This window comes from Nothobranchius furzeri, chromosome 11 (assembly GCF_043380555.1).
Source record: "Nothobranchius furzeri strain GRZ-AD chromosome 11, NfurGRZ-RIMD1, whole genome shotgun sequence".
NCBI classification, from domain to species: domain Eukaryota; kingdom Metazoa; phylum Chordata; class Actinopteri; order Cyprinodontiformes; family Nothobranchiidae; genus Nothobranchius; species Nothobranchius furzeri.
In genome coordinates this window covers 21,172,233-21,196,552 of record NC_091751.1, presented here as the reverse complement: position 1 = coordinate 21,196,552, position 24,320 = coordinate 21,172,233, and the positions used below count along the sequence as shown (strand labels likewise).

The 24,320-nt window shown below is 42.9% G+C and overlaps 1 protein-coding gene across 1 annotated transcript in view; it reads right to left on the bottom strand.

The window, feature by feature from the left end:
* Nucleotides 1–2,927: 2,927 nt before the first annotated feature.
* The window catches only part of tent4a (terminal nucleotidyltransferase 4A), a 28,569-nt gene continuing 7,176 nt past the window's right edge, over nt 2,928–24,320 (bottom strand). The window contains exons 2-13 of the mRNA XM_070556206.1: nt 24,063–24,186; nt 19,477–19,523; nt 19,262–19,382; nt 17,010–17,117; nt 12,826–12,954; nt 12,415–12,628; nt 7,304–7,430; nt 7,118–7,221; nt 5,628–5,812; nt 5,348–5,509; nt 5,024–5,191; nt 2,928–3,251 (exon numbers count right to left, since the gene is read on the bottom strand). Coding sequence (XP_070412307.1) covers nt 3,105–3,251; nt 5,024–5,191; nt 5,348–5,509; nt 5,628–5,812; nt 7,118–7,221; nt 7,304–7,430; nt 12,415–12,628; nt 12,826–12,954; nt 17,010–17,117; nt 19,262–19,382; nt 19,477–19,523; nt 24,063–24,186 — 1,636 coding nt within the window. The 3' untranslated portion in view covers nt 2,928–3,104. The remainder of the gene's footprint in view (nt 3,252–5,023; nt 5,192–5,347; nt 5,510–5,627; nt 5,813–7,117; nt 7,222–7,303; nt 7,431–12,414; nt 12,629–12,825; nt 12,955–17,009; nt 17,118–19,261; nt 19,383–19,476; nt 19,524–24,062; nt 24,187–24,320) is intronic.

The following is a 24,320-nucleotide window of genomic DNA, read 5'->3' as shown; positions in this document are numbered from 1 at the left end:
AACCTCAAGTCACTGGTCAGACTGGACATAACTATAACGTGAAACTAAGTCCAGCTCTGATGCTGCAAACAAATAATGTGGTGTCATTTTAGTCTCAGAGGTAAACGGGACTTTCAGGGTAACATTAGTCCATGGTTTTAACGATTTTGTAAAAACGAAACTTTTGGCATCATCCGTGGTTTTTCTAAAGACTTGTTTTGGTTTTGTGGTCAAATGAATAACAGCAATCAGGAAATTAAAAATAATTTCATGTCTTTTGAACGTTTACAGAAACATAACCCCAATAACCACACAGTGGCGGGCAGTTTTAGAGGGTTTATTAAAAAATAAAATAGAAAAAAAATATATTTACATAAAAATGTCAAAAAAGAAACAAAAAAAAAAGCTAGGCAGCAGTTCCGTCTGGCCACTGGTAGCCAAGCATCCATGATGAGGGGCCACTGTTCACATAAATCAGCCAGAACAACGGCAGCCACCAGTTTAAAATCCTCACTGGGTTGGTAGTGTTCCTTTGCATGTATATGTGTAAAATCCCAATGGTCCAAGTAGTTCGACATACCTGCTCTCCACTGCTCACATCATCACCAGTGTGATCAAGTAAAGCTAATGAGGCCATGAGCTCAACGGGTCATCATTTTACCATTAACCACAAAAACAGAGAGCAAGCACGGACTGCATCGGACCACTGAGATGTACAAATATCTGGGTCCCTACGGACTTCCAAATATGCAGGCAACTCTAGTCCTTCGCCGATTTCATCGATCACCAATTCAGATCTTAAATGCTGAGTCTCGTAGAATCACTCAAGGTCGCCAATTCCAACCATCTCATTTAAGTTTACTTTGAGCAAGGAATTCTGGGTATTTAATGTAGCATCTCGATCCTTTCCCAACAGGGGAAATAACAGATTGAGATGCCATGGATTTATTTAATTTATGTCATTTTCATGTCATTTTTAACACAATTTGATGATAGAAGGGACTCCGGTTGCAGTTCCGACTGACAGATCAGAGTTGCCGTGCTTCCGAGGAAGAAAAGAAAAATGGTGTAGCAGTGCTGAAAGGGTAAAACTTTAGGAATTGTCGTTGGACACTTTGGCCGCTCAAGTGCACCGGCAGAGTGCAAGTCGCTCTCTGGATGCAGGGGACTGATTAAAACCTGCTCGGGGTTCCTAATTCTCACACACACATTTTACAACATCACACACAATACACCAACCCAATCACATCCCCCCCCCCCACCACCCCCCCCGTTTCGGACATTTCACTGGTAAGATGTAAAAAACTAGACTTCCAAACATCTCGGGGCCTTATAGAAAACACAAAACAGGGTGGGGGGGTTGGACGGGACTGTGGTTCACGTGAGCTGGCTCGAGTTTTACAGTCAGTAACGTAACTCCAGTCCAACAATGGAAAGTAACCCCAAACAAGAAATAATAAGAGTGAACGTGGTAATTAAGAGTACACCAGTTGCATAGTAATACCACCAGCATGTGTAGCGTTCTGGTTGCGTCACAGCCTTCCACAGTCTTGTCTGTGTTTTTATGACACGGTGTGCTCGCGGGAAAATCCACACACACTACGTAAACACAAAGAAAGGCATTGCAAACAATTAGTGGAAGTACCTGGCAATCAAATATAAACAAGATTCCTGAATGGAATCAAAATATAATTCCCTTTCTCCAGGGTCCTTGGTACAGGAAAAACCCCCACCGTCCTCCTCCTCCTCCTCCTTTGCCCGTGACTACTAAAGGAGACCTTATCACTGAGTTGGCTCTGTTGGTCTGCACCGATTCACGTCCCTTCATCTAGACAGAGCTGAGGAGGTCTTAGACATGGAATATGTGGCTTTTAGTCCTTTAAACTCTAATCTTGATCTTTAGCTTTAGAAAAGCTGAAGGATTCTTGGCCCCAGCACTCCCACAACATGTCATGGAAACAGACGAGCACAACAAAACACGTGCATGAAGGATTAAAAGAGCGGGCTCTCCCAGGCCACCACCCAGAAGAGTTCGGAAGTTTTTTTTTAGTTTTTTTTTCCAAAGTGACTTTCAGTGAAGAGAAAGACGGCCAGGGCGAAACCTTTAAGGCTCCCGCCAACCTTCCAGTGCCTGACAAAAATGAAAATAACCTCATTTCTTTCTTTCTCTCTCTCTTTTCTCTTGCCCGTTATTTTTTATTTTCAACGATAAAATGCCAACTAAACATATAAAGAAACATGATCAAGACGTTTTTAACAAAACGGTGTGGAAAACCAAAAATGGACATCCTCAAAAACAAGAAGAGATTTCACACATAAAGGAGTTCCAGGTGGAAATGTAAAGGACGATCTTCTACCTTTTACTCAAACACCGCTACACTCTCCTCTCCTAATGACCTTTTTTAACCGTTATTAAAATCTGTGTCTCCCTCCAGCGTGCCTTCGTCTGACTCGACCGAGGGACTCCAGCTCCACTGGGACTACTATCCGCCCGTTTTCCTTAGATGCAGAAAAAATATTAAGCAAAGTTTTGCTTTTCTTTGCTTAATGAAACAAATCAGCGCATTTAAGGAGGAAAAGAAGGTGGAGGCTTTGATCTGGGGTCCATCTCAACGACATGCAGACGCACACGCCGAGATGCCATCAGCTGGAGAAACGTGATGTAAACAAGAGGTTTAAAACTCTACAAAAATAAAATAACTGTATAAAAGGCCTTTACATAAACACCGAAAATTAAATAAGCACTTCAAAAAAAAAAAAGGAAGAAAAAATACCATTGCACGATCAAAAAAATGGTTTTGTGTTTAATTGTGTTATAAAAAAATACTAAGAGTAACACCGAACCACAAGCAGCTTGGCTGCAGGGGTCAGGACGAGGTCAAGTGAAGTTGGCAACACCACCACCACCGAGTCTGACAAAAACAAACAAATATAAAAACACACAACAATCATGTGAAAACAATATGGACAAAAACATAATACTGAGAACATACAACCCCCCTCCCCTTTCCAAAAGTAAAAACTGCTGGTCTCTGAACCTGGGTCCGCCCTCCTTCAAGGTGAGTGAAGAGCCGCGGTTTGCAGCCAGAGAGGAAAAGGAGAACAGGGGGACAGAGGAGTGGTTTCTATCTGTTCAGGCTAACCGGAGGGCTCTCCCTCTTCCTGCGTCGTGTGTAGGTGCGGTTGTACTGCGCGTGTCCGCGGTTGGCCAGAACAGCACCGCTCACCAGCGGCGGGGTGTGGATGCTCTTCACATTAAACTTTGTTCCATTCTAAGTAAAGAAAACGAAGAGAGATTACAAAGCAATAAAAGATGTAGATTTAGTGATTAAATTATTTAGCAAACATACAGTGGGGCAAAAAAGTATTTAGTCAGCCACCGATTGTGCAAGTTCTCCCACTTAAAATGATGACAGAGGTCAGTAATTTACATCATGGGTACACCAACTGTGAGAGACAGAATTTGAAAAAAAAAAAATGCATGAATTCACATGGCAGGATTTTTAAAGAATTTATTTGTAAATCAGGGTGGAAAATAAGTATCTGGTCACTTCAAACAAGGAAAATCTCTGGCTCTCACAGACCTGTAACATCTTCTTTAAGAAGCTTTTCTGTCCTCCACTCGTTACCTGTATTAATGGCACCTGTTTGAACTCATTATCTATATAAAAGACACCTGTCCACAGCCTCAAACAGTCAGACTCCAAACTCCACTATGGCCAAGACCAAAGAGCTTTCGAAGGACACCAGGAAAAGAATTGTAGACCTGCACCAGACTGGGAAGAGTGAATCTACAATAGGCAAGCAGCTTGGTGTGAAAAAATTAACTGTGGGAGCAATTATCAGAAAATGGAAGACATACAAGACCACTGATAATCTCCCTCGATCTGGGGCTCCACGCAAGATCTCATCCCGTGGGGTCAAAATGATCATGAGAACGGTGAGCAAGAATCCCAGAACCACTCGGGGGGACCTGGTGAATGACCTGCAGAGAGCTGGGACCACAGTAACAAAGGTCACCATCAGTAACACACTACAACGGCAGGGACTCAAATCCTGCAGTGCCAGACGTGTTCCGCTGCTGAAGCCAGTGCATGTCCAGGCCTGTCTGAAGTTTGCCAGAGAGCACATGGATGATACAGCAGAGGATTGGGAGAATGTCATGTGGTCAGATGAAACCAAAGTAGAACTTTTTGGTATAAACTCAACTCGTCGTGTTTGGAGGAAGAAGAATACTGAGTTGCATCCCAAGAACACCATACCTACTGTGAAGCATGGGGGTGGGAACATCATGCTTTGGGGCTGTTTTTCTGCTAAGGGGACAGGACGACTGATCCGTGTTAAGGACAGAATGAATGGGGCCATGTATCGTGAGATTCTGAGCCAAAACCTCCTTCCATCAGTGAGAGCTTTGAAGATGAAACGTGGCTGGGTCTTCCAACACGACAATGATCCCAAACACACCGCCCGGGCAACAAAGGAGTGGCTCCGTAAGAAGCATTTGAAAGTCCTGGAGTGGCCTAGCCAGTCTCCAGACCTCAACCCCATAGAAAATCTGCGGAGGGAGTTGAAAGTCTGCGTTGCTCGGCGACAGCCCCAAAACATCACTGCTCTCGAGAAGATCTGCATGGAGGAATGGGCCAAAATACCAGCTACTGTGTGTGCAAACCTGGTAAAGACCTATAGTAATCGTTTGACCTCTGTTGTTGCCAACAAAGGTTATGTTACAAAGTATTGAGTAGAATTTTTGTTATTGACCAAATACTTATTTTCCACCCTGATTTACAAATAACTTCTTTAAAAATCCTGCCATGTGAATTCATGGATTTTTTTTTACATTCTGTCTCTCACAGTTGAAGTGTACCTATGATGTAAATTACTGACCTCTGTCATCATTTTAAGTGGGAGAACTTGCACAATCGGTGCCCCACTGTATTAATCTGTAATGACTCTTATTTATGATTTCTGTAGCCAATCACATCATAGAAAAAATAAATCAGAGGAACAAACTAAAACAAGTGTGTTCATGGCATCCGGCGCCTACCTTGTGTGTGTGGCTGGAGTGGGGGCTGGGCGGAGGCTGGGGGCTGGAAGGGGCAGGGACATGGGCTGGGGGGGGCAAGTGGAAGAAGGGAGGGAGCCCAGTGTCCATACACACCTGTCTGCCAGGCAGGGAGTGTAAAGTTAGACCACCAGGCAGTGAAACATGAGCCTGTAGGGATGAGAGGACAACGGTTTGAATCAGGATGATTTTATAAAATCTAATTATAAAACATTCCTACATATTTAATTTAGGATCCTACAGCTACCCAATGGACCTCTGTCCCTAAATATCTGCTGAGGCCTGTAGCCTTCACTGTGTACCTACCTGTGAACCTGGAGGAAGGAGCAGATGGTGTGCTCCCATGCTGTGCTTTCCGGTCCCCATGTTCAGCCCTGGTGCTAAAGCTAGGCCAAGCGGAGGGAAGGATGGATATGCTGGCATGGTAGGTGGAGGGAGGGGACATGGTGGCAATGCTGAATCAGAGTCCTGGAACAGCAAAGAGGAAAGATTAACAAAGCACCAAATCCAAACCCTGAATGTGCACAAAGAAAAACGTCATCCGGTTATCTGGAGCGAACAGCTGTAACTGTGTGTGACATCTTACGTTGTCCGATCCAGACAGCGAGGACACAGATGAGGCTGATGAGTGCTGCTGAGGGCTGGAGATGGACATGGGAGAGTCGGCACTGTGAGGAGACACCGAGTCCCTTTGCTGCTCCTCTGGACCCAAGACACCACTGCACTGCTCATAGGTCTCCTGCTCCGATACTGGCTCTTTAGGAGACAGTACTATAGGTGGAGAAATAAGACTGAAATCACAGCTCAACGCAAACTAAAAAAAGGTACAATCTTGAAGAACTCGGCAGAAAATGACTGGCAAACGGGGACTGTTAGCAACAGTAAAATATTTTACCTTAAAGGTGCAATTTGTAAGAATTCTACAGTGAAGTGATCACCAAACAGTCTAATGTCTTGTTGGAAGGACGGTAAAACTGAAACGGATTTCATTCTCAGCCAGCTAGGGGTTGACCATTTTCCTCCAATTGAAGAAACCCAAAGCCGAACGTAGATACTAAAGTGCAGACATTTGTAATTCGACACCGGCAGGCAAAAAGCTTCAGAGTTGTTTAAACAACCAAAGCCAGTAAACAGGAGCAACCCAGAAGTTTTTTCTTGTACCTCTAAATCCTGGGGCACACCGGAGGCGGAGGAGTCAAGTAGTCACACAGGATGTGCCACTGAGTGCTTTTTGGGAAGCTGTGCGATAGTCTCAGCATCACGCGGGACTTGAGAACAGAAAGCAGGAAGTGACTCTATTGTTTATAAGTGATCAGACTTGCTGTCGTGTTTTGAGACTTGAATTCATTAAAAATGGGTAAGTATGCTATTTATTTGAATATTTAACCATCAATAGTTTTTTAAAGTTATCAAAACTGCAGCTGGGTTTGTGCCGTAAAGCCGTTCCGCAACGTAATGTCTGTTGTAAAATACTCCAAAGTGTCGTAAACACAGTGTCGCTTGAGACAGAACCGACGCCTATCCTTGGCGCCTCGGCGCTTCTGTGACGTGGTGACGCTCCCCGTGTGCCCACTATCATTAACTATAATGGCTGCTATTTAAAATGACGGCACGGGCGCGGCGCGTCTGCCTCCGGTGTGCCCCAGGCTTATGACTCTAATATCAGGTAAAGCAGTCTAGAATCGTCGTTCAAAACTATAACAGCGAGCTAACAGCAAGAAGGCAAACAACCACGCTTCATGTAATGTCGGAGACAAACTACGGTAATGAGTGTAATAAGTGCTCTCTACCATAAAACACCAGATATGAAAATGTATTTATCTACTTATAACACCACTGCGTATGACTCGTTTTTGCTTGTCATCTGGAATCGCCTGGCAATGGTCCGTAACTGGAAACAGCCACGAAAGTCACGAGTGAGAGAGGAATATATTTGTCTTCAGTCTTTGCTTCTTGGACTGCAGTAACCACATTTAACCACAGGATGTCATCCTTACAAATTGCACCTTTAATTACACTACTTTAAACTTCTCATTTATATCAATATCATCTGAAAAATGTAGATAGGATTCGTACCTCTGCTGTCTGCTTGTGGTAAATCCTTACACCCCCATTTCTTAATGATCCATTCCCTGTAGTCAATGACCTCCTGGGTCAACCTAATTATCCTCCCCAACGTGCTGCACGAAGAATGGAGAAACCTTTACAAGTCAGTACTGCTCTAACACTCGACGCTCTTTAACAACTAGACTGAGCTCTCACCTTTCACAGTCTTTGTTGGGGTATGAGCTTGCGAGTGGTGTGACGGCATGGCTGAGCACAGTGTAGGCATAATCAAACACCTGCTTGACCTGCATGGCACCATACGAACCCCGCCCCACATCGTTACCTAGACGATTACAATTAGACAAACAGCTAAAATTAATATCTAAAATTCAACCTTTAAAAAAAATCTTAGCCATTTACATGGCAGCCACTTAAAGATGCATACATAATTGTTTTATGAACGAATCACAAGCTTCTGATTCCCACCATTAACGTTAACCACTGTGAAGTTTAGAAGATTGGAGATGTTTTAAGACGGCACCACGGCTCTTTGGGTTTGGCGAAACTTGGACTAGCCTGTTCCAAGATGGCAGCATTTTGGACTAGAGGCCAACAGAGCATGGTTGGTCAGTGGGTCTCCAGGAGTAGCGAATGGCTACTGGAGGCCTATGTGTGGCACAGCAATGGCGGCTGCTGAAGCAAAATCTTTTGCATGAGAAGTTTGACTGATTGGCTCAGAAACCTCTGCTCCAGTGATTAATCAATCAGACCCTGGGCCCCCTGGTACTGGTTCCTGACAAGAATATATGTCATGGCATAGATCAGGTCCTCGCAGTACTCCTTGCACTGCCAAAATATATCCTCTGTTGACATCAGTTCCCTGTCATCACTAAAAACAGAATATCCATGTGCTGTCGTTGGATGGAGAGTGTCGACTTTGGTGGCAGGGGGATCTCATTTCTGTTTTATGTTGATGATGTGGTCCTAGCTCCATCACACCGTGGCCTTCAGCTCTTGCTCGGTAGCGTTCAGGGCCAAATTTGAAATGGCTGAGATGAGAATCAGCGTCTCCAAATGTAAGGTCATGGTTTCAGACCGGAGTTAAGAATCTGTGGGTCTTGTTCGTGAGTGAGGGAGTAGGGGATGGACACGCGGATCAAGGCAGCATCTGCAGTAAATGCTGAACTTGAGGAAAAAAGCAAGAGACAAACGAAGCAGCATTGAGAGGATTCTCTGCTAGGGGTCCATGGGTTGGAGCTGCACTTCCCTAGCCTCACATGTTGCTTCCAATCAGACAGGACGTCTGTAATCCGCGAACGGGCAAATAAGAGAAAAACAGTGGGTCCCAAATGATCCTGCAAGAAGCTGAAGAGTGCAACTGCAGTGAAGACTGAAGAATATGAAACTGAATAGAAGAAAGGAAAATTAGAAATATGGAAGCAACAAAAGTGTGCCACGGTCAGTCAGACTAATTCAACATCGCTTATAAATACGGAGAGAAAGACGACTTGTTATATTCAATTATTTCAGTCCTTTGTGAAATTTAGGGTTCAAGTTGAATTTTTGGGCCTATTTAGAACTAGTATAAACTTTGTATGGAGAGGAGGTGGCGTGCAGCAAAAGAGAGACAATAGGAGGAGGCAGTACAGAGAACATCAGTGGGAGCTGGACTAGGGCTCTACTGCGATAGATCTGATGAGTGGGTGATGCTTACTTCATAAGTACATTTGTCAGAGCAACATGTCATTGAGTTGTTTTTGGTGTTTTTGGGTGGGGATGATGGGGGCTGCCTTTAAGCAGGCTGTCATGTGACAGGTCTTCAGTGAAGTAGGGCTGCAGCTATCGAATATTTTTGTAATCGAGTACTCTATCGAATCTTTTTTTCGATTAATCGAGTACTCTAATAAATTACCCTTTTGTGTTTGTAAACCATTATATCATATATTGATGAGCCAAGATGGCGTCGAGTATGGCTGCCTCGTCGCGAGCTCCACCAAGTTCCAACATTACACACTCCATACTGTACATTAATGCCACTGTTTTGCACATACCAACCTCTGTACATTTTACATCTCTTATCTTATTGTTTACTTTATTCATTTGTATACTTAGATTAGCCATTTTTATATTTTACTTGTTTTTACATTACTGTATTTTTGCACAACTCTGTTGCTGTGAAGCTCGCACACAAGAATTTCACTCGCATGTACTGTACCAGTGTACCTGCAGATGTGACGTGACAATAAAAGTGATTTGATATCAAATAGCATGTTATAATTATGAAAGACCTCTTAAAATGAGCAAGCAATTGCCAGTTATTCTTCAAGTTTTATTCAAAATTAGTTTGCATAACTTCAGCACTTCAACTTTACTTCACAGTAAACAAATGCATGTGCAAAAAATAAGTAAACAACCTGAGCCGATTTTCCCCTCGTGTGAGAATCTACTAGCCTGCAAGCCAGACAAAAACTAGGAGGATAACGCTGCGAGCGGCTGCGGCTTAAACAGAACCAGAACCGCTCACGGCGCAAACAGCTCGCCGGCTGTTTCCCTATTAACACACGTCCGTTTTAATTTCTACACTTTTTTTCTCACACTAACAAGGATTGCCAAAAGCATGTTTGCTGTGGTTTTCTCAAATTATACTGATCACAAAACATGTATTTACTTTCTTTCGTTTTCCTCCGCCACTCATAAATACCCGTGTCCTCCTGCAGAAATCCCGAGGGACAACGGACATCAATAACACAATAGAAAGTCCGACATATTGTGTAAAAACTGCTATTTTTAGCACATTTTAAGTCCGACGTGTTGCTACCAGATGTACGGTGTGAGCTGAAACTGAGTGCTACAAACGAAAAAGTCACAGAGTCCGCAGAATATATAGAAAAACAGGCTAAAATGCATTATCTTGTAGAGGCTCTGAGTCCGCTTGCAGAAGTGACATTTACAGGTGCTGCAGCATCGAGGATGTGGTGTTGTGCTAGGCTAAATCCATTTTACAGTATTTATACTGGACTACGTTTTCCGCCTTACGACGTGAAAGATGGTCCCACAACTTTGACTTTTTCTGTCTTTTTCGCACTCCACCGGGGTCCACGTTGTTAAGAGAAAGTTAAGTTATATTCGCTACTCGCGTGTGCATTCAGTCCAGTGGGCATGTGCGTCACTTATTTCGGTCCGGGTGAAACATGACCCCGGGCGATTGCAAAGCCATGAATTAATTAAATATGAATTAAACGAATCCTCGAGGCAGAGAATTTGACTCGAGGATTTTTTGTACTCGAATTATTCGAGGTACTCGAGGAATCGTTTCAGCTCTACAGTGAAGTATTAAATATGTCTGTGCAGACAGGAGACACGGAGTCTGGTTTGTTTATGTCCCTCTAGCCAGTAGACGAGGGTGCCAAGGTGGTAGGTGTGACATCAGAGGTGGCAGATAACGGACGATGAGGAGGATCAGCCGTGATCTGCTTTTAATCTCATTGTATTCATGTATAGCGAGAGACAGTAAAAGGCATTCTATCCGATGAGGTGGGGGAGCTGAAGGGTTTGATAGTGCAGGGTAGCGTCAGGGGAGGTTAGTTCCATAGTTTGTCAAAGAAGCAGGAGAAGTCGTTCAGGCTGTTGGTTAGGTGTGAACTGTTGGTTTCAGGACAGAAGCAGAGTTGTTTGAGCAGAACTATCGTGGGTTCTAGCTAAACTCGTGCTTCGACTCTGTCTCTGTCTCTGCCCCCACTGTGTAACGCTTCTCCTTTTCCTAATCGTAGCCTTTTGAGTTTGGCTGTGAACCAGTTTGTTATTGTTATTTCTCAGATCTGGTGCGTCTTAGTAAACAGGTATCCTCCACTGGTGTCATCACAGAAACCAAAGCATGGTGTCACGGTATCAGTGTGCCCATTCAGGCTGTTGGTGGCAATTCTGAAGAGCTCCCAGCCGGTGCAGTCCAAACCAGCCCGCTGATCCTCTTTAGCCTCATGGCTCCACTTCTTTAAACTTCTCATGACAGGCTTAGGGAGTTTTAATATCTGTCTCCCTGTGAGAATACGAGGACCGCCACATGGTCCGAGTGCAGCATGGTGAACAGCGTGGTGCGCACCACTTACCGTGGCGTGGCAGTGGTCCAAGGTGGCATCCTCTCTGCTTAGGTAGCTTATTAACTGTATGTTGGGAGATCGTAAGAGAAGTTTCCTTTGTTAAAGTCACTAAGGACAATAACTACGGAGTCCGAGTTTTCCACTCTACACGCTAAATCTGGTTGCCTAGTGACCACAGTGCCGTTAGCATGTTAGCTTGTGGTGGGACGTAAACACAGAAACGAATGCAGCAGAATCCAGTATCGATCCATGAAACCACATCTTGGTGACACAAAAGACGTCAGATGAAGAAAGTTCCCTCTTTCATCACCAGTAGCTAGAGTTTATCATCTCTGTTGTTCAGTGAACACTCGCTGGACAGAAATATATCAGGCAGCGGTGTCCACACACTGTGGCGGCAAAGGTGCACAGGTACTCCAACACATCAATCTCTCCTGTGTTTCAGTGTGAGTTTAAAGGTAAGGGCTAATGTCCAAAATGTTAGCAGTTGTAGCAAGAAAAGAGGAGAACAAGTCCGTTTGCATGATAGTTCTGATGATTATGAGCTCCTCCTTTGGGCAACAGGCTGCCAGAGTTACGGCAAAATGTCAGATTTAAGGGAAAAAACAACAAAAAACAAAATAAAGTACACCATATCACAGAGGCGACGATCAGTGGCACCATCTTTGTGAAAAAGGATGGACACCTTCCAGGGGAGGTTTTCCGGTCATGTGCTGCTGGCAGGAGACTCCTGGGTTCACCCATGACATTCTGGAAGGATTGCATCTCCATTTTGGCTGGGGAACGTCTTTGGGTCCCACGGGTGGAGGTGATGGGGAGACTGCTGGGGAAGCGGTGGTTTAGGCCTCTCTGCTTGGGGTACGCCACAACCCAAACCCAGATAAGTGAATAAAAACGGCCAATTGGACAGCGGAGAGTTTGTCAAGCCTGTTTGATGTTAACTTTTCTCCAGAGGACGATCAGGAATCTATTGACAACAACTAAGATAGTGGAATTCTAACTTTAAAACAGAAAGACACGACCAACACATCCGCTGAGCTGTAATCAAACCATGTAGAAAACACATTTGAGCATAAAGCCATAAAGCATGACTTGTGCAGAAAACCTTCACCCAACACTGAAATTCACTGAAGAGACATTAAACACGTTTAAAAACAACAAGAATTTATGAGCTTTTTAGAAAACCAAAACTGTGACATAAATGTGGTTCCAAACAGTAGCTAGACTGACCTGGATCAAGCGGGTCTTCTATGCAGAGCATAGATGGCCTGTTTCCGTTTGTCAAGGCCTTCATCATCTCCTCTTTGGATACATAGGAACCTCCATTTCTGATACGAATTCCCGTTTTCAAGTAGTTAAACTGGCGACCATACAGCTCAAAGAACTCAATCAGTAACACACCCAGGTTCTGATTAGGGTTCCTAGCATCGATACGTGGATGGAGCTGAAATGAACACAAACAGAGTTTAAATCTATTCAGGATTATTAAAGATGATAATCATTAACGTGATCAACCTACAATGCCAAAAAACAACTGAAAGCCTAACTAATAATCCTAAGAATATTGTCATTATTATAAGTGATTCCTTAATCAATGCTGCTACTTGTGATTATTTCAGTAGAGCAGTTGGATCTCTGTACCTGTAGAAAACTAATGACCATAAGGATGAGGCTGTAGGAGCTGATGCCACCAGTGAAGACTTCATTCAGGTCTCTCTGCAGCAGAAACTGCTTGAGTACAAAGATCAGGTACGGCAGCACTGGATACTTCTGAAAGATGAAGCAGAATAAACGTTAACACATGGCACAAAGGACAAAATACAAACGCTTCAAAACAAAAGACACATAACTGTTCTTAAAAGCAAACAAAGCAAACCTTTCATACTTTAGTTCACTGGTACTTCTGGTCCATCGATTTATAGAACCGAAATATCAGCAGCAGTACCAAAGTGTTAGCCTCGTAAGCCATCCTATATGTCAATATGGCCACCAGCCAAAGAAACAACCCAGTCTTTGAATTGTCTCTGCACACAATTAGACAGTCCTAGGACCCGCTGGAGCAACAACGTGACATACTCATCGTTATGGAAGTCAGTCGATGGGGCAGTCTACTATACACCATCGAAGGAGAAGAAGCAAGCCCCCTTCAGACAGGCCATGAAAAACGGAAATGTTCCGGACTCTGTCCGTAAGACCTTTGTGTCTGAATACAAACATCCGGATAACGTGTTCCGGAATTTATCCGGACGAAGCCCCTAGTAACAGGTCCGGACTTGTCACGGACAGGGTGGCTGCTTCAGACTGGTGAGGTAGAGTTCCAGACAAGAGGGAGGGGGAGGAGGAGGGGACCGGGTGACGCTGTGCGCACCTATATAGCCCGCTGCTGTAGCATGCGGCGAACCACGGCAGCTCGCCTCCTACGGTACCATCTAGACGCGCGACGGAGCGCTTCACACCGCTTCAGTGATTCCTTTAACCATTGAGCTTCCTCATCCAGGTCTCTTATGCGTCTTCGTGTGCGCAGAATTAAGCTTAAGCGCCTCGTGATTTTTATCTTGAGAGGCGCTATAGAAATGATATTTTCTTCTTCTTCTTAACATGAGTCCGATTCTCTCCCCCCACCACCCCCACCCCACCCCACCCCCCGCCGCCGTCAGACATCTGGAACTTTTCCCTGCTGTGTAAACGCAGCCGAAAGGACAAGTTCCGGTACAAAAGTGGTGTGTCTGAAAACACAGTTCCGGTTAAAAACCGGATTCAATTGTCCACAAATGTTCCAGAATGTCTATCTGAAAAGGGCTAAAGAAAAGCCAATGTCTAAATCGTTTAAAGTTGACGTCAAAGTCGTTTCAAAAGAGCGCCATTCCTGAGCCGACGCCATCTTTATAGTTTCTCTCCATTGCAGCTCTGGAGCTAAGCCCGTCCAACAAGCGTAGAGTGCTGTGATCAGCAAGACACGAAGCTGTTTGAGCCAATGATAGACCTGCTGAGGCTACGATGGATCGTGGTTAGACCAACCAGCAGAGTTAAATCTTTAGCTACGGTTGTTCTAGATTTCTGGGTCATCCAAGCGTCATGCTGCTGAAGGTTCTCAGTCATCCAGCTCACATTAATCCAAAAGGGTTCCAATAAAGGCAACTGGACCTCTTGGAGAAGAATTGAAAAAGCTCCTCGGATGAGAAGCGAAACATCCTCAAGAAACCAAACAAGTCCAGCTGCTTTCGTCTGAACCCTTTTGGACTATCAAAGGGTTGCACTTCTGATGCATTCAAGGGTCGAGTCAGTCGTGTTGATGCAGAAATGCACAGAAACACTGACAGCAGAGTTGAGGTTTATAAAATAACATTTGTATAAACTGCCAGTAAAAGTTTGGGAGACGGGCTACACACTTTCAGACCAGCCTTTATCTCACCAGTCGTAGCAAACATAAATTATATGTCTCCAATTAGAGGCTGTAAAGGAACAGTGGTTATTTATAACTTTTACAGAAAAATAGCAAAAAATTAAAAAATAATTCCTTTCAAGTAAATTAAGACAACCGAATGTGTTATTAACTATTCCAAAGGCCGAGGAAAGAACAAAACCTGGATCCAGGTCCAGGACTGAAGAACTCAACACTTTTCAGGCAGCAGCAGCTCCAGGCAGTCTGAACTGTAGAGCTTAGTTTATTTTACAAACACGCTTTAAATATTTAGGATCACATCTGGGACGTGACTAGCTGAAAACCTGACCTTTAGGGTGACCTGTAGGTGACATAAATCTGTCACACTCACATGATCACAACATGAACACTAGATGAAACCATGCTGAGTGATGGTGCCTCCAAGCTCCGACACGTACTCCTGGAGAATCAGATTACAACATGCAAACTAGCAATGGACAAAGGGAATAATCCCACAGCCTGCCGGAACATAAACACCAGGAATTCCTTTCCTGCAGGAACTAAAGCTGTACAGAATCACCTTCAGCAGGAGTTCTGCTGAACAGCTGAACAGATTTGGCAACATGGCATTAAGCAACACAAACACTGGAGATGTTTTAGGTTCTGCTCGTGCACAGTGCTGGGCGTGTTTCAGCTGACGGGGTGAAATAAAGCTGCAAATCTCTAACTCCTCTCAGATATAATGTTAAAACACTTTTAAAATATCTTTTTCATTTAAAACACATGCTGTTTTCCCACTCTCCTCCCAGATTACTCACCTGATCCAATTCAATCTCCTTTAACACAAATTTATGTGAGTCATGTCTTCGGATTATAACGTCCAACCTTTAAAGGTTCCTGAAAAAGCCGCTCATGCAAGCTACGTTTTGGATTTACGCAATTCAAAAGGTGCAACTGCCTTTCTTCAGGATTCATGATCTGACCGTTAGAGCAGAAATCTGGAGTCTTTTGTGAGTGGACACCACCTAGAGGCAGAAAAATGCATTGCAACCTAAGCCTCTCTCCCTACTTATGTGTTTATGGCTGGAAGCAACGCCGCTCGTTTGGGAACGCACGCCTCTAGCCAGCCAACAACTGAGGTCTCTTCTCTATGGGTCGTGGCCAGACTATTTATTTACATATATAACCCTCAGGCGGTACTTTAATTTACGATACTCTTGTGACCTTATAGGATAAAAACGTTCGCTAGTAAAAGTGGCTATAAAAATTCTTTTTACATTCATATTTGTTTTTGCTTTTTTCCCCTCATAGATCCGTTAAACAATTTCAGTCCTGCTCAAATCTATAAAAAAATTCAATTATTTTGAGGATTTAACTCTTCAAATGTCAGTTTGATTACTCTAGGCTGTAATTTATAAAATTATAATGAATAAATAAAAAATATTAAAAATTCATTAAAATAAAAATAAATAATAAAAATACACAAAAAACTCTGCCCCCAGACCCCCCCCCCCCCCCCACACACACACACACACACAAAAAAGTGACATTTTCTGTCAAGGGCATTTATTACAAGTTAGTATTGGTCATGTTATGAAATATAATAGTTTTTGTCTAGCAACAGATTCTAAAGTTACCACCCTCTTACGACTACTGAGGACAAAAACGTCCCATTGACTTCCGTCCAAACCACAGTTCTGATCCTGTAACATCTGCAAAAAATAATCACGCTTTCTGTGATATTAGGGTTTTATTTTGGAGAAAATTAGTAAATTTGTGATTTTTACTGTTCACCACCAAAGCCAGTCATTTCTCCATTAGTGGCACGTGCGAGAAACTCTAATCATTTCTTTAGATCTTCTGCTGTTTGAATAGAAGTCAAAAGGTCAACTTGACCTCAGACAAGTGGATAAAACACAGTTTCATTCTATTACTGAACTTTAAAGAGTAGAAAACTTAAATGTTTAGTATGTTTATGCACCTGGCTGTGGTTTGAATGGAAGTCAGTAAGACGTTTCTGTCCTCTAAGGTCACAAGAGGGTAGTGTTGTTTTCAAAATTCCAAATTGAATTTCTAAATTTGTCAAGAGAAAGGTTTTGTGACAAAATTTTGCACCAAATGCCGAAACATTGCTAAAACGTCATCCAAAGGAAAACAGAAAAACTGCCCAAATGGACTAAAACGTCGCTACTGATGCCTGAGGGTTAAGCTAGTTTGCCAGACTAACATAACTCCTAAATTGGTTAAATTTAATTGCTTCTGTACAAATGGGATGCTCAAAATGATTGGATGAGTTTTTTTTCCAGGAGTGTACATTTCAGAGGTGATTAAAATTATTCATTTTTTTTGACAAAACATTCAATCAACTGATTATTTTGGTTTTGAAGACCATTTTAAGCAATATGAAAAAAAAAATACTCTAAGAAAACATGTCCTAACCCACCTTTAAGTATTCTTTAATGAAGCTTGCTGCCTTGACTCCAGACTCCACGTTAAAACAGATGTCCACTTTCACCTCCGTCTCTCGGTCTGTCAGCTTGATGATCGGCACCTGAAGGGAAAATGGGTGAAAAGTTTCAGTAAGGACTCCAGTTTCCATCTGAAAACCTTCTGTGCAACATCTGCACTAAATTAGGTTGAATTAAGCCAATAACTGTGTTAAAGATCAACTTTACTCATATTTCTAATACATTTGCAGCGGCCTCCATTAGGAATGAATACATTGTAAGTCATTTTCTAGGGAACAAGCGCTCCACTGTGTCTATTTCAGGAACTAGAAGTGAGCCGGGTCAGAGCTGAGCTTCAGACGACAGGATCTGGAGTCTTATCTCCTGATACTTGAACATCTCACCTCTAGCTAACAGCAATGTGATGCTACCACTGACATTGAAGTTTTATATTTACAAATAACACAAGCCTGAGGAGTTCTGCTGTGTTGCCAACTGTTTTTGACTGAAAGTAGCTGAAGTTCCCCCCAAAAGTCACTAGATGTCGCCAGATGACGTCACGTGCTTATTTACATATTGATGACGTCATCACGCCACATTAGCGTTCGTTTTCTCTATGGCATCTAATATATATATATATATATATATATATATATATATATATAATAGGACTAAAAGGGAGGAAAATAAATACTATGTTATATGTTAAAGTTATTAATTAGTATGATTAAAATGGCCCAAATTGCTTTGATATGTACAATAAATTCCAAAACTACCAATAAAGTGGCATTAAAACAGATATGGTGTGGTGATCCAAACAGTTCTGTTGTAGGATATAACTCAGACCTCCTGCTCTCCTCATTCTCACAGACATTTTCCTAAAAAGCTGTTTTTTTACACCTCATAGTTTCTCAACTTCTCTGTTGTGTATTCTCTCCATCGTGATAATAACGGCGCTCAGAGCAAAAGGGAGCGGGTGTCTCATAGTATAACCATCCCTGTGTCACTGAAGGAAATTCAGATGAGCCACAGAGCTGCGTGTGTAAACGGGACGGTAGTTGAAACTCCCGATGACTTTATTTGCCAAATGCAGGAAAAACCAAAGTGTCTGACGGCTGCAGAACCAGAGATGGCAGGTTGACGCCCGCGCCGTCTCTAGTAGAAGCGTGAGCCTGCAGCAATATGAAAGCAGCAGACGTAAATCGGCGGTCTCCAGCTCTGCAGCTGTACTCTGTCTTCAGCGAATCAGACCGGCCGAAAACGGTTTATGATTGGTCAGTCCTCGTGCACATGCGCAGATTATCGTTCTCTTTCCTTACTCCCGGAAGAACGGCTCAGAGTGCAAACGGTTTCTTTGTTGCTAACCTGTAGGGAATATCTACATGAAAGTTCTACAGAAAGTAGCAACGGGTCCTGAGAAATGTCGCTAAGTTTGTCGCTAGGCGCTTTTTGGAAAAAAAGTCGTTGAGGGGGGTCAAAAAGTCGTTAGGAACAGTGACAAAGTCGCCGAGTTGGCAACACTGGGTGGAGTTGCTAATGCTAATGGTTAGCTTAAACTAGTTGAGATGTTCCCTGCTGTTTCCTGGAGGCTAAACAGACAACAGCCTTTCCAGTGGTGAGTCAAGATGGGGGAGTCCATCGATGTTAGTGACGTAGATCTGTCAGGATGTTCAAATCTTCGAGTTTCACCGTCTTTATTTCTATCAGAAGCTAAAGCAGGGGATAGGTGTAGGAGACAATTTTCATGTTCAGCCTGGATGACAAACTCAAAGTGACTATAATCAGAAAATTATAATTAAAAAATGTGTTTTCAGCTAAGTTGACCTTTAATGTGTCCGTCAGGAAGATTGCTGAAGCTCCTGGTGGTTTGCCTGACTGTGTGCACACCCCACAGGATGCAACCGAGTGACCATTTCCATTACTTTCCACTAGAGGATTGTCACTATGAATACTTCCACCAGAGCGGCTGCTCAAATTCCTCCGAGGAATGATAGTTTGACTTCAACACAATGAAGGGAAGCTGTACTTAGTTACTCTTACTTTCCAATTGTTTTCTTTAAAGAACATTTTCTTACCTCTAAGAAATCACATCACTTTCTAGACAAGAAAGTAGAATAAAAAGAAGACAGATTGTTTTTCATTTCACGTGAGCGAGAGCTATTTTTGAAAACTGGTTTGGTTTCAAGACCAGACCGTAGAAAACAAGAGCAGCATCCCACATAGCTACAAAAGCAGAGATTCTACTCACCGTAGCTTTGTCCAACACTTTAATGGATAACGGCTCGGCCACGTTGTGTTTAAGAAAAGCCTGCTCCAGCTCCTGCAGAGGGGGGCGATCCCACTTCCCAAACACAACCAGGTCAATGTCGCTGTGTGCAAACATAAATCAATTAAAGAGTTAACGCTAAACAAGAACTTTTAAAGAGAAGGATTTCTTTGTTTCCTTAATTAGAAAAGTCTTACCTCGTTGGGAGGTACAGCCCTGTGCTGAAGCTGCCAAATATCTGGACCTAATAAAACAACATTAGAGACTGTTCACTGAAGATCATCATATCTGATATGTATCTTTCTCATGAGTTTGACTGCAACCTTAAAAGGTTTGGGAGCATTCTTTTGCGCAACTTAATCAAGTAAATAACTAAATACTCCTCGTAGTGAGAATGACATATGTAGCGTCACGGTGCTCCAGCTATCATCAGCCAGGCATTCCGGGTTTCCGCTGTAAGAGGCCGAGTGCCAGATCGAGTACACAAAGGGTTTAAAAGGGCTGTGCTTCAGGGACTCTGAGTGAAAGGGAAGCAGAGGCTTTCCTTTTCCTCCAGTTAAATACGACAAGGACCAGCCAGGAATAACAAAGTGAAATGAAAAGGAGGCTGGAACAGATGAGAGACTTGATCCATTTACCTGACAATGTGGTTCTTAGTGGAAGTGGCAAACGCTGGCAGCCAATAAATCCCCACTGCTTGTGCTTTACGTGATTAAGTAATGAGCGGGGAATTCTATCGGCCCTGCATCGCTGGATGATTCCCACTCTTCCACTTCCAAATATTTATCACGACAAATTTAGGAACTAACTGATTAGCAATCACCTTGATCACTAAAATGTATAGCGTCAGTCATGAAGTTAGTGTGTAACCCTAGAGGTCTTCACTTTATGTGGGTTAGGGTTAGGTGTTCATGTTTTTATGCCGTTAAGGCCTCCTACGTTTTCCGATTAAAGATGTAAACAATTCTAATCCAGAGAGAAGCAGAATAAAACGTAATCTGAGGGTGTGTAGTGTAATGGTGTGAATATTAATTTAAGATGCTTAAATTAATAACCAAAGTTTATTTATTAAACAGAAGACTCAGTAAGATTCTTTTCATTCGACAAGCAGGAAATGCAACCCTTTTCTGTGTTTCGTTTCAATAGTGAGGCAAGTTTAAAAATGAAGAAATTTATTTACTAACAATTTTAAACTGAACGATTTGAAGCGACAATTATAAAAATGACAATTCATGGATGGCAATTTTAATGACAATCCTCAACAGCTTTGATATGACTTGTTTAAGAGCAAAACTGTGTTGGATGGAGCTAAAATTGAGATTGATGAGTTTTGAATACACACTGACGTTCCATTCCACCACCCTCACCGTACGGTTGGTTGTCAGGGTAATAAAAGCACGATCCATTAGGCTGACCTAATTTATGACAATTCTGTCACTAGAAACTAGAGGTTGACCGATAATGGGTTTTTTTAAATTATCGATACCAATACGTAGGAGACATGGTCAGCCGATGGCCGATTTGTACTGCCAGTTTTTATTTTCCTTGGCCGATACCCAGATATTTTGCAATTCATTTTCATGCTAAAATGCCACCAGTATCATCCATTGATGCTCAAAATGTCTGAAGCTAAATCAGTTTTTGAATTCATCCAACAGTTAAATCTTAACTTTGTGCATCACACAGTGTTAAAGTCAGAAACCTAAATAAAGTTAATTTAGAGTATTTATTAGGGATGTCCCATTCCGATGTCGGAAGTAATTCGATATCGGCCCAAAAACAGTGTATCGGATTATATTGGACGGCATCAAAAATCTGCGATACAAGCAGTCCATTAAGGTTCCCATTTTTACGACCAATGGTTAAGAAAAAATTGCCTTTTTTTTTAATACTTACTGTTATTGGCTCTTGTTCTCCGATTGAGTAATATCACTTGATCAAGTCTTTAATGCGATCCACACTACAAAACAGGCAACAGTATGTGCTGATATCGTATCAGATTGATATCGGTCAATACTGAAGGCTGCAATATCGGTATCGTATCGGAAGTGAAAATGTTGTATCGGGACATTTATCATGCAGATGTTATTAGTGAACATAAAAATACATTCAAATAGAATTCTGTAACAGCACCGGGCTGCCCGAGGATGTGTCTGACTTTAAACTGGCTTTACGAAGGATAGACATTGGCTGATGCATAAAAACTGTAATATCGGCCGACCCATAAATCGGTCTACCCCTACTAGAAACACTTTATTTCTTTTATCAGGCTTTTAAAACCAAATCCAAGCAGCTTAAGACACTGGTAAAAAAAATAAGAAAGGAATTGTGCAAACAAATCAAAGTTCCTGATTTCATTTTAATGCACAACGGTTCCTGCAGACACAGTAATTCAACTACAGGAATAGCAGCAGAGGTGCACAGGAAGTACACGCAACACAATTCACATTTCCACTTGTTTACAAGTGATGGGGATTCAATCAAAAACACGATTTTTAAAGCAGCATCGTTGCTGTTTTTGACCAACTTATCACCCCAATGTGGTCAGTGGTCTTGCCAATATCAGTAGAATTTCATAGAAAACTTCAAAAGAAAGCCCTCTACTCAGTTTTTTTTACTTAAGCCCCACCCTCATTTCCAAATATAGTCATGTGTAGTTTTATATTTAAAGACAAAACCAAGCAATAGACTACAACAGCTCCTATTTGCTGCTAAGACAAGCTGCTGCCATAATGCAGCGCACCTGGTGGGTTAGTAAGTAAGCAAGTAAGTAAGTAAAAGTTTATTTATAAAGCGCCGTTCGCAGATATGAATCACACAGCGCTGTACAACATGAGTAAAATCAGAGCAAATACCTCAAACCGATAAAAACGGATCATAAAAAACAATAGCAGTGACAAAATAGTAAACAAAATCAGGAGTAAAAACAAAGTCGAGGTATGAACAACGACAAAGCCATCTTTCGGAATATTTAGCGGGGGAACGCCTGGATGAAAAGGTGAGTTTTTAAATGTTTTTTGAAGACCTCTACAGTTTTGGAGAGACGGAGTTTTGAAGGCAGACTGTTCTAAAGTCTGGGGGCACTAGTCTGAAAGGCCCTGTCCCCTTTGGTTTTTAGTCTGGTTCGAGGAACCGCCAGGAGGTTTTGAGATGTGGATCTAAGGTTCCGAGAGGTGGTGTGTGGGGATAAAAGCTCAGCTAGGTAGCTTGGAGCCTGGTTGTTAAGAGCTCTATAGGTCAGGACTAAAACTTTAAACTGTATTCTATATTCTACCGGGAGCCAGTGGAGGGACTGTAAAACTGGAGTGATGTGAGCTCGTCTGCTGGATTTGGTTAGGAGTCTGGCTGCTGCATTTTGGATGGCTTGAAGGCGTGAGAGGGAGGTTTTGCTGAGACCAGTAAAAAGAGCGTTACAGTAGTCTAAGCGTGATGACACAAAGGCATGGATGATTTTTTCCAGATCTGCAGTAGAAACCAGTTTACGGACTTTTGAAATGTTTCTCAGTTGAAAGAAACAAGACCGGGAGATGGTTTTGACGTGTGAGTCTAAACTTAATGCTGGATCAAAAATAACTCCCAGGTTTCTAATGTTTGCCTTGGCTGATGGGCAAAAGGAGGCAATATCCTGCTCGATTTTTGGCTGAAGTTTCGGGGGTGCAGAGATCAGGGTCTCTGTCTTGTTGGCATTTAGAACAAGAAAGTTGCTGGACAGCCAGTTACTGATCTGGGTCAGGCAGAGTACAAGTGTGGCCAGCCTGTCCAACTGGTGTGGCATGAAGGACATATAGAGCTGAATATCATCAGCGTAGATGTGGTAGGAGATGTCTGGGAAAGACTGAATGATGCCAGCTAGGGGAAGAATATAGAACGTGAATAGTAGAGGCCCTAGAACTGAATCTTGTGGGACCCCGCATGTTAGAGAGGCAGTATCTGAAGAGAAGGTTTCTGACTTCACTGTGAATGTTCTGTTAGTGAGATAGGAAGAGAGCCAGTCTAGAGCAGAACCTGAGATACCAGCCAGAGCTTTTAACCTGTTTAGTAGAACGTTGTGGTCTACAGTGTCAAAAGCTGCACTGAGGTCTAGCAGGACCATGACAGAGCATTTCCCTGCATCAGCAGCCATCAGGAGGTCATTATGCACCCTTACTAGAGCAGTCTCGGTTGAGTGCTGCTTCAGAAAGCCAGATTGGAAGGGGTCAGAGATCTTTGACTTAGAAAACCAGGATCTGAGTTGGGTTTCAACAACCTTCTCAAGTACTTTGCTGATGAAAGGTAGCTTAGAAATGGGCCTAAAGTTACTGGTGGAGCTGGCGTCAAGGTTGGGTTTCTTTAAGAGAGGAGTCACTACTGCATTTTTAAAGTAAGATGGAACACAGCCTTGGCTCAGTGAGCTGTTGATTATAGTCAACAGAGATGGACTGATAGAGGCAAGGGACCCGACTAAAACAGAGGGAGGTAACACATCTGATGAGCATGATGAGAGTTTCATCTGACTGATTATTGAGGTTAAGTCATTTAGTGTGATTGGGGAGAAGGAGGTGAAAGACTCGGAGCACTGAGAGGCCTCCTCACTGATGGGGGGAGCTGGTGGAATGCTGGGTTCCACCCAGCATTCAGGTAGTTGCTGAAAATGAATGAAACATGAAGTGGTGTTGATTTAAACCACAAAAGTGTGTGTGTGTGTGTGTGTGTGTGTGTGTGTGTGTGTGTGTGTGTGTGTGTGTGTGTGTGTGTGTGTGTGTGTGTGTGTGTGTGTGTGTGTGTGTGTGTGTGAGTGACTTACTTCAGCATTGGGCCACAGCTCCTCAATTATCCTCTTTATTCGCGTCACCACCTCCTGTCTCATTGCTGCCTCCTCGGGCCGCGGCGACATAAAGTTGTAGAAGTCCACCACCTCTTCATGGAGTCTGGAGAGAAGGAGTTAGTGTCACTAAACTGGTGTCTGGACCAAACAGAGAATAGGGAGATCTCTGGACTGGACAAACGGGTACATTTGTTTGGACGATGCTTTCTGATGTTAAATATCAGCGTGTTTGTCATG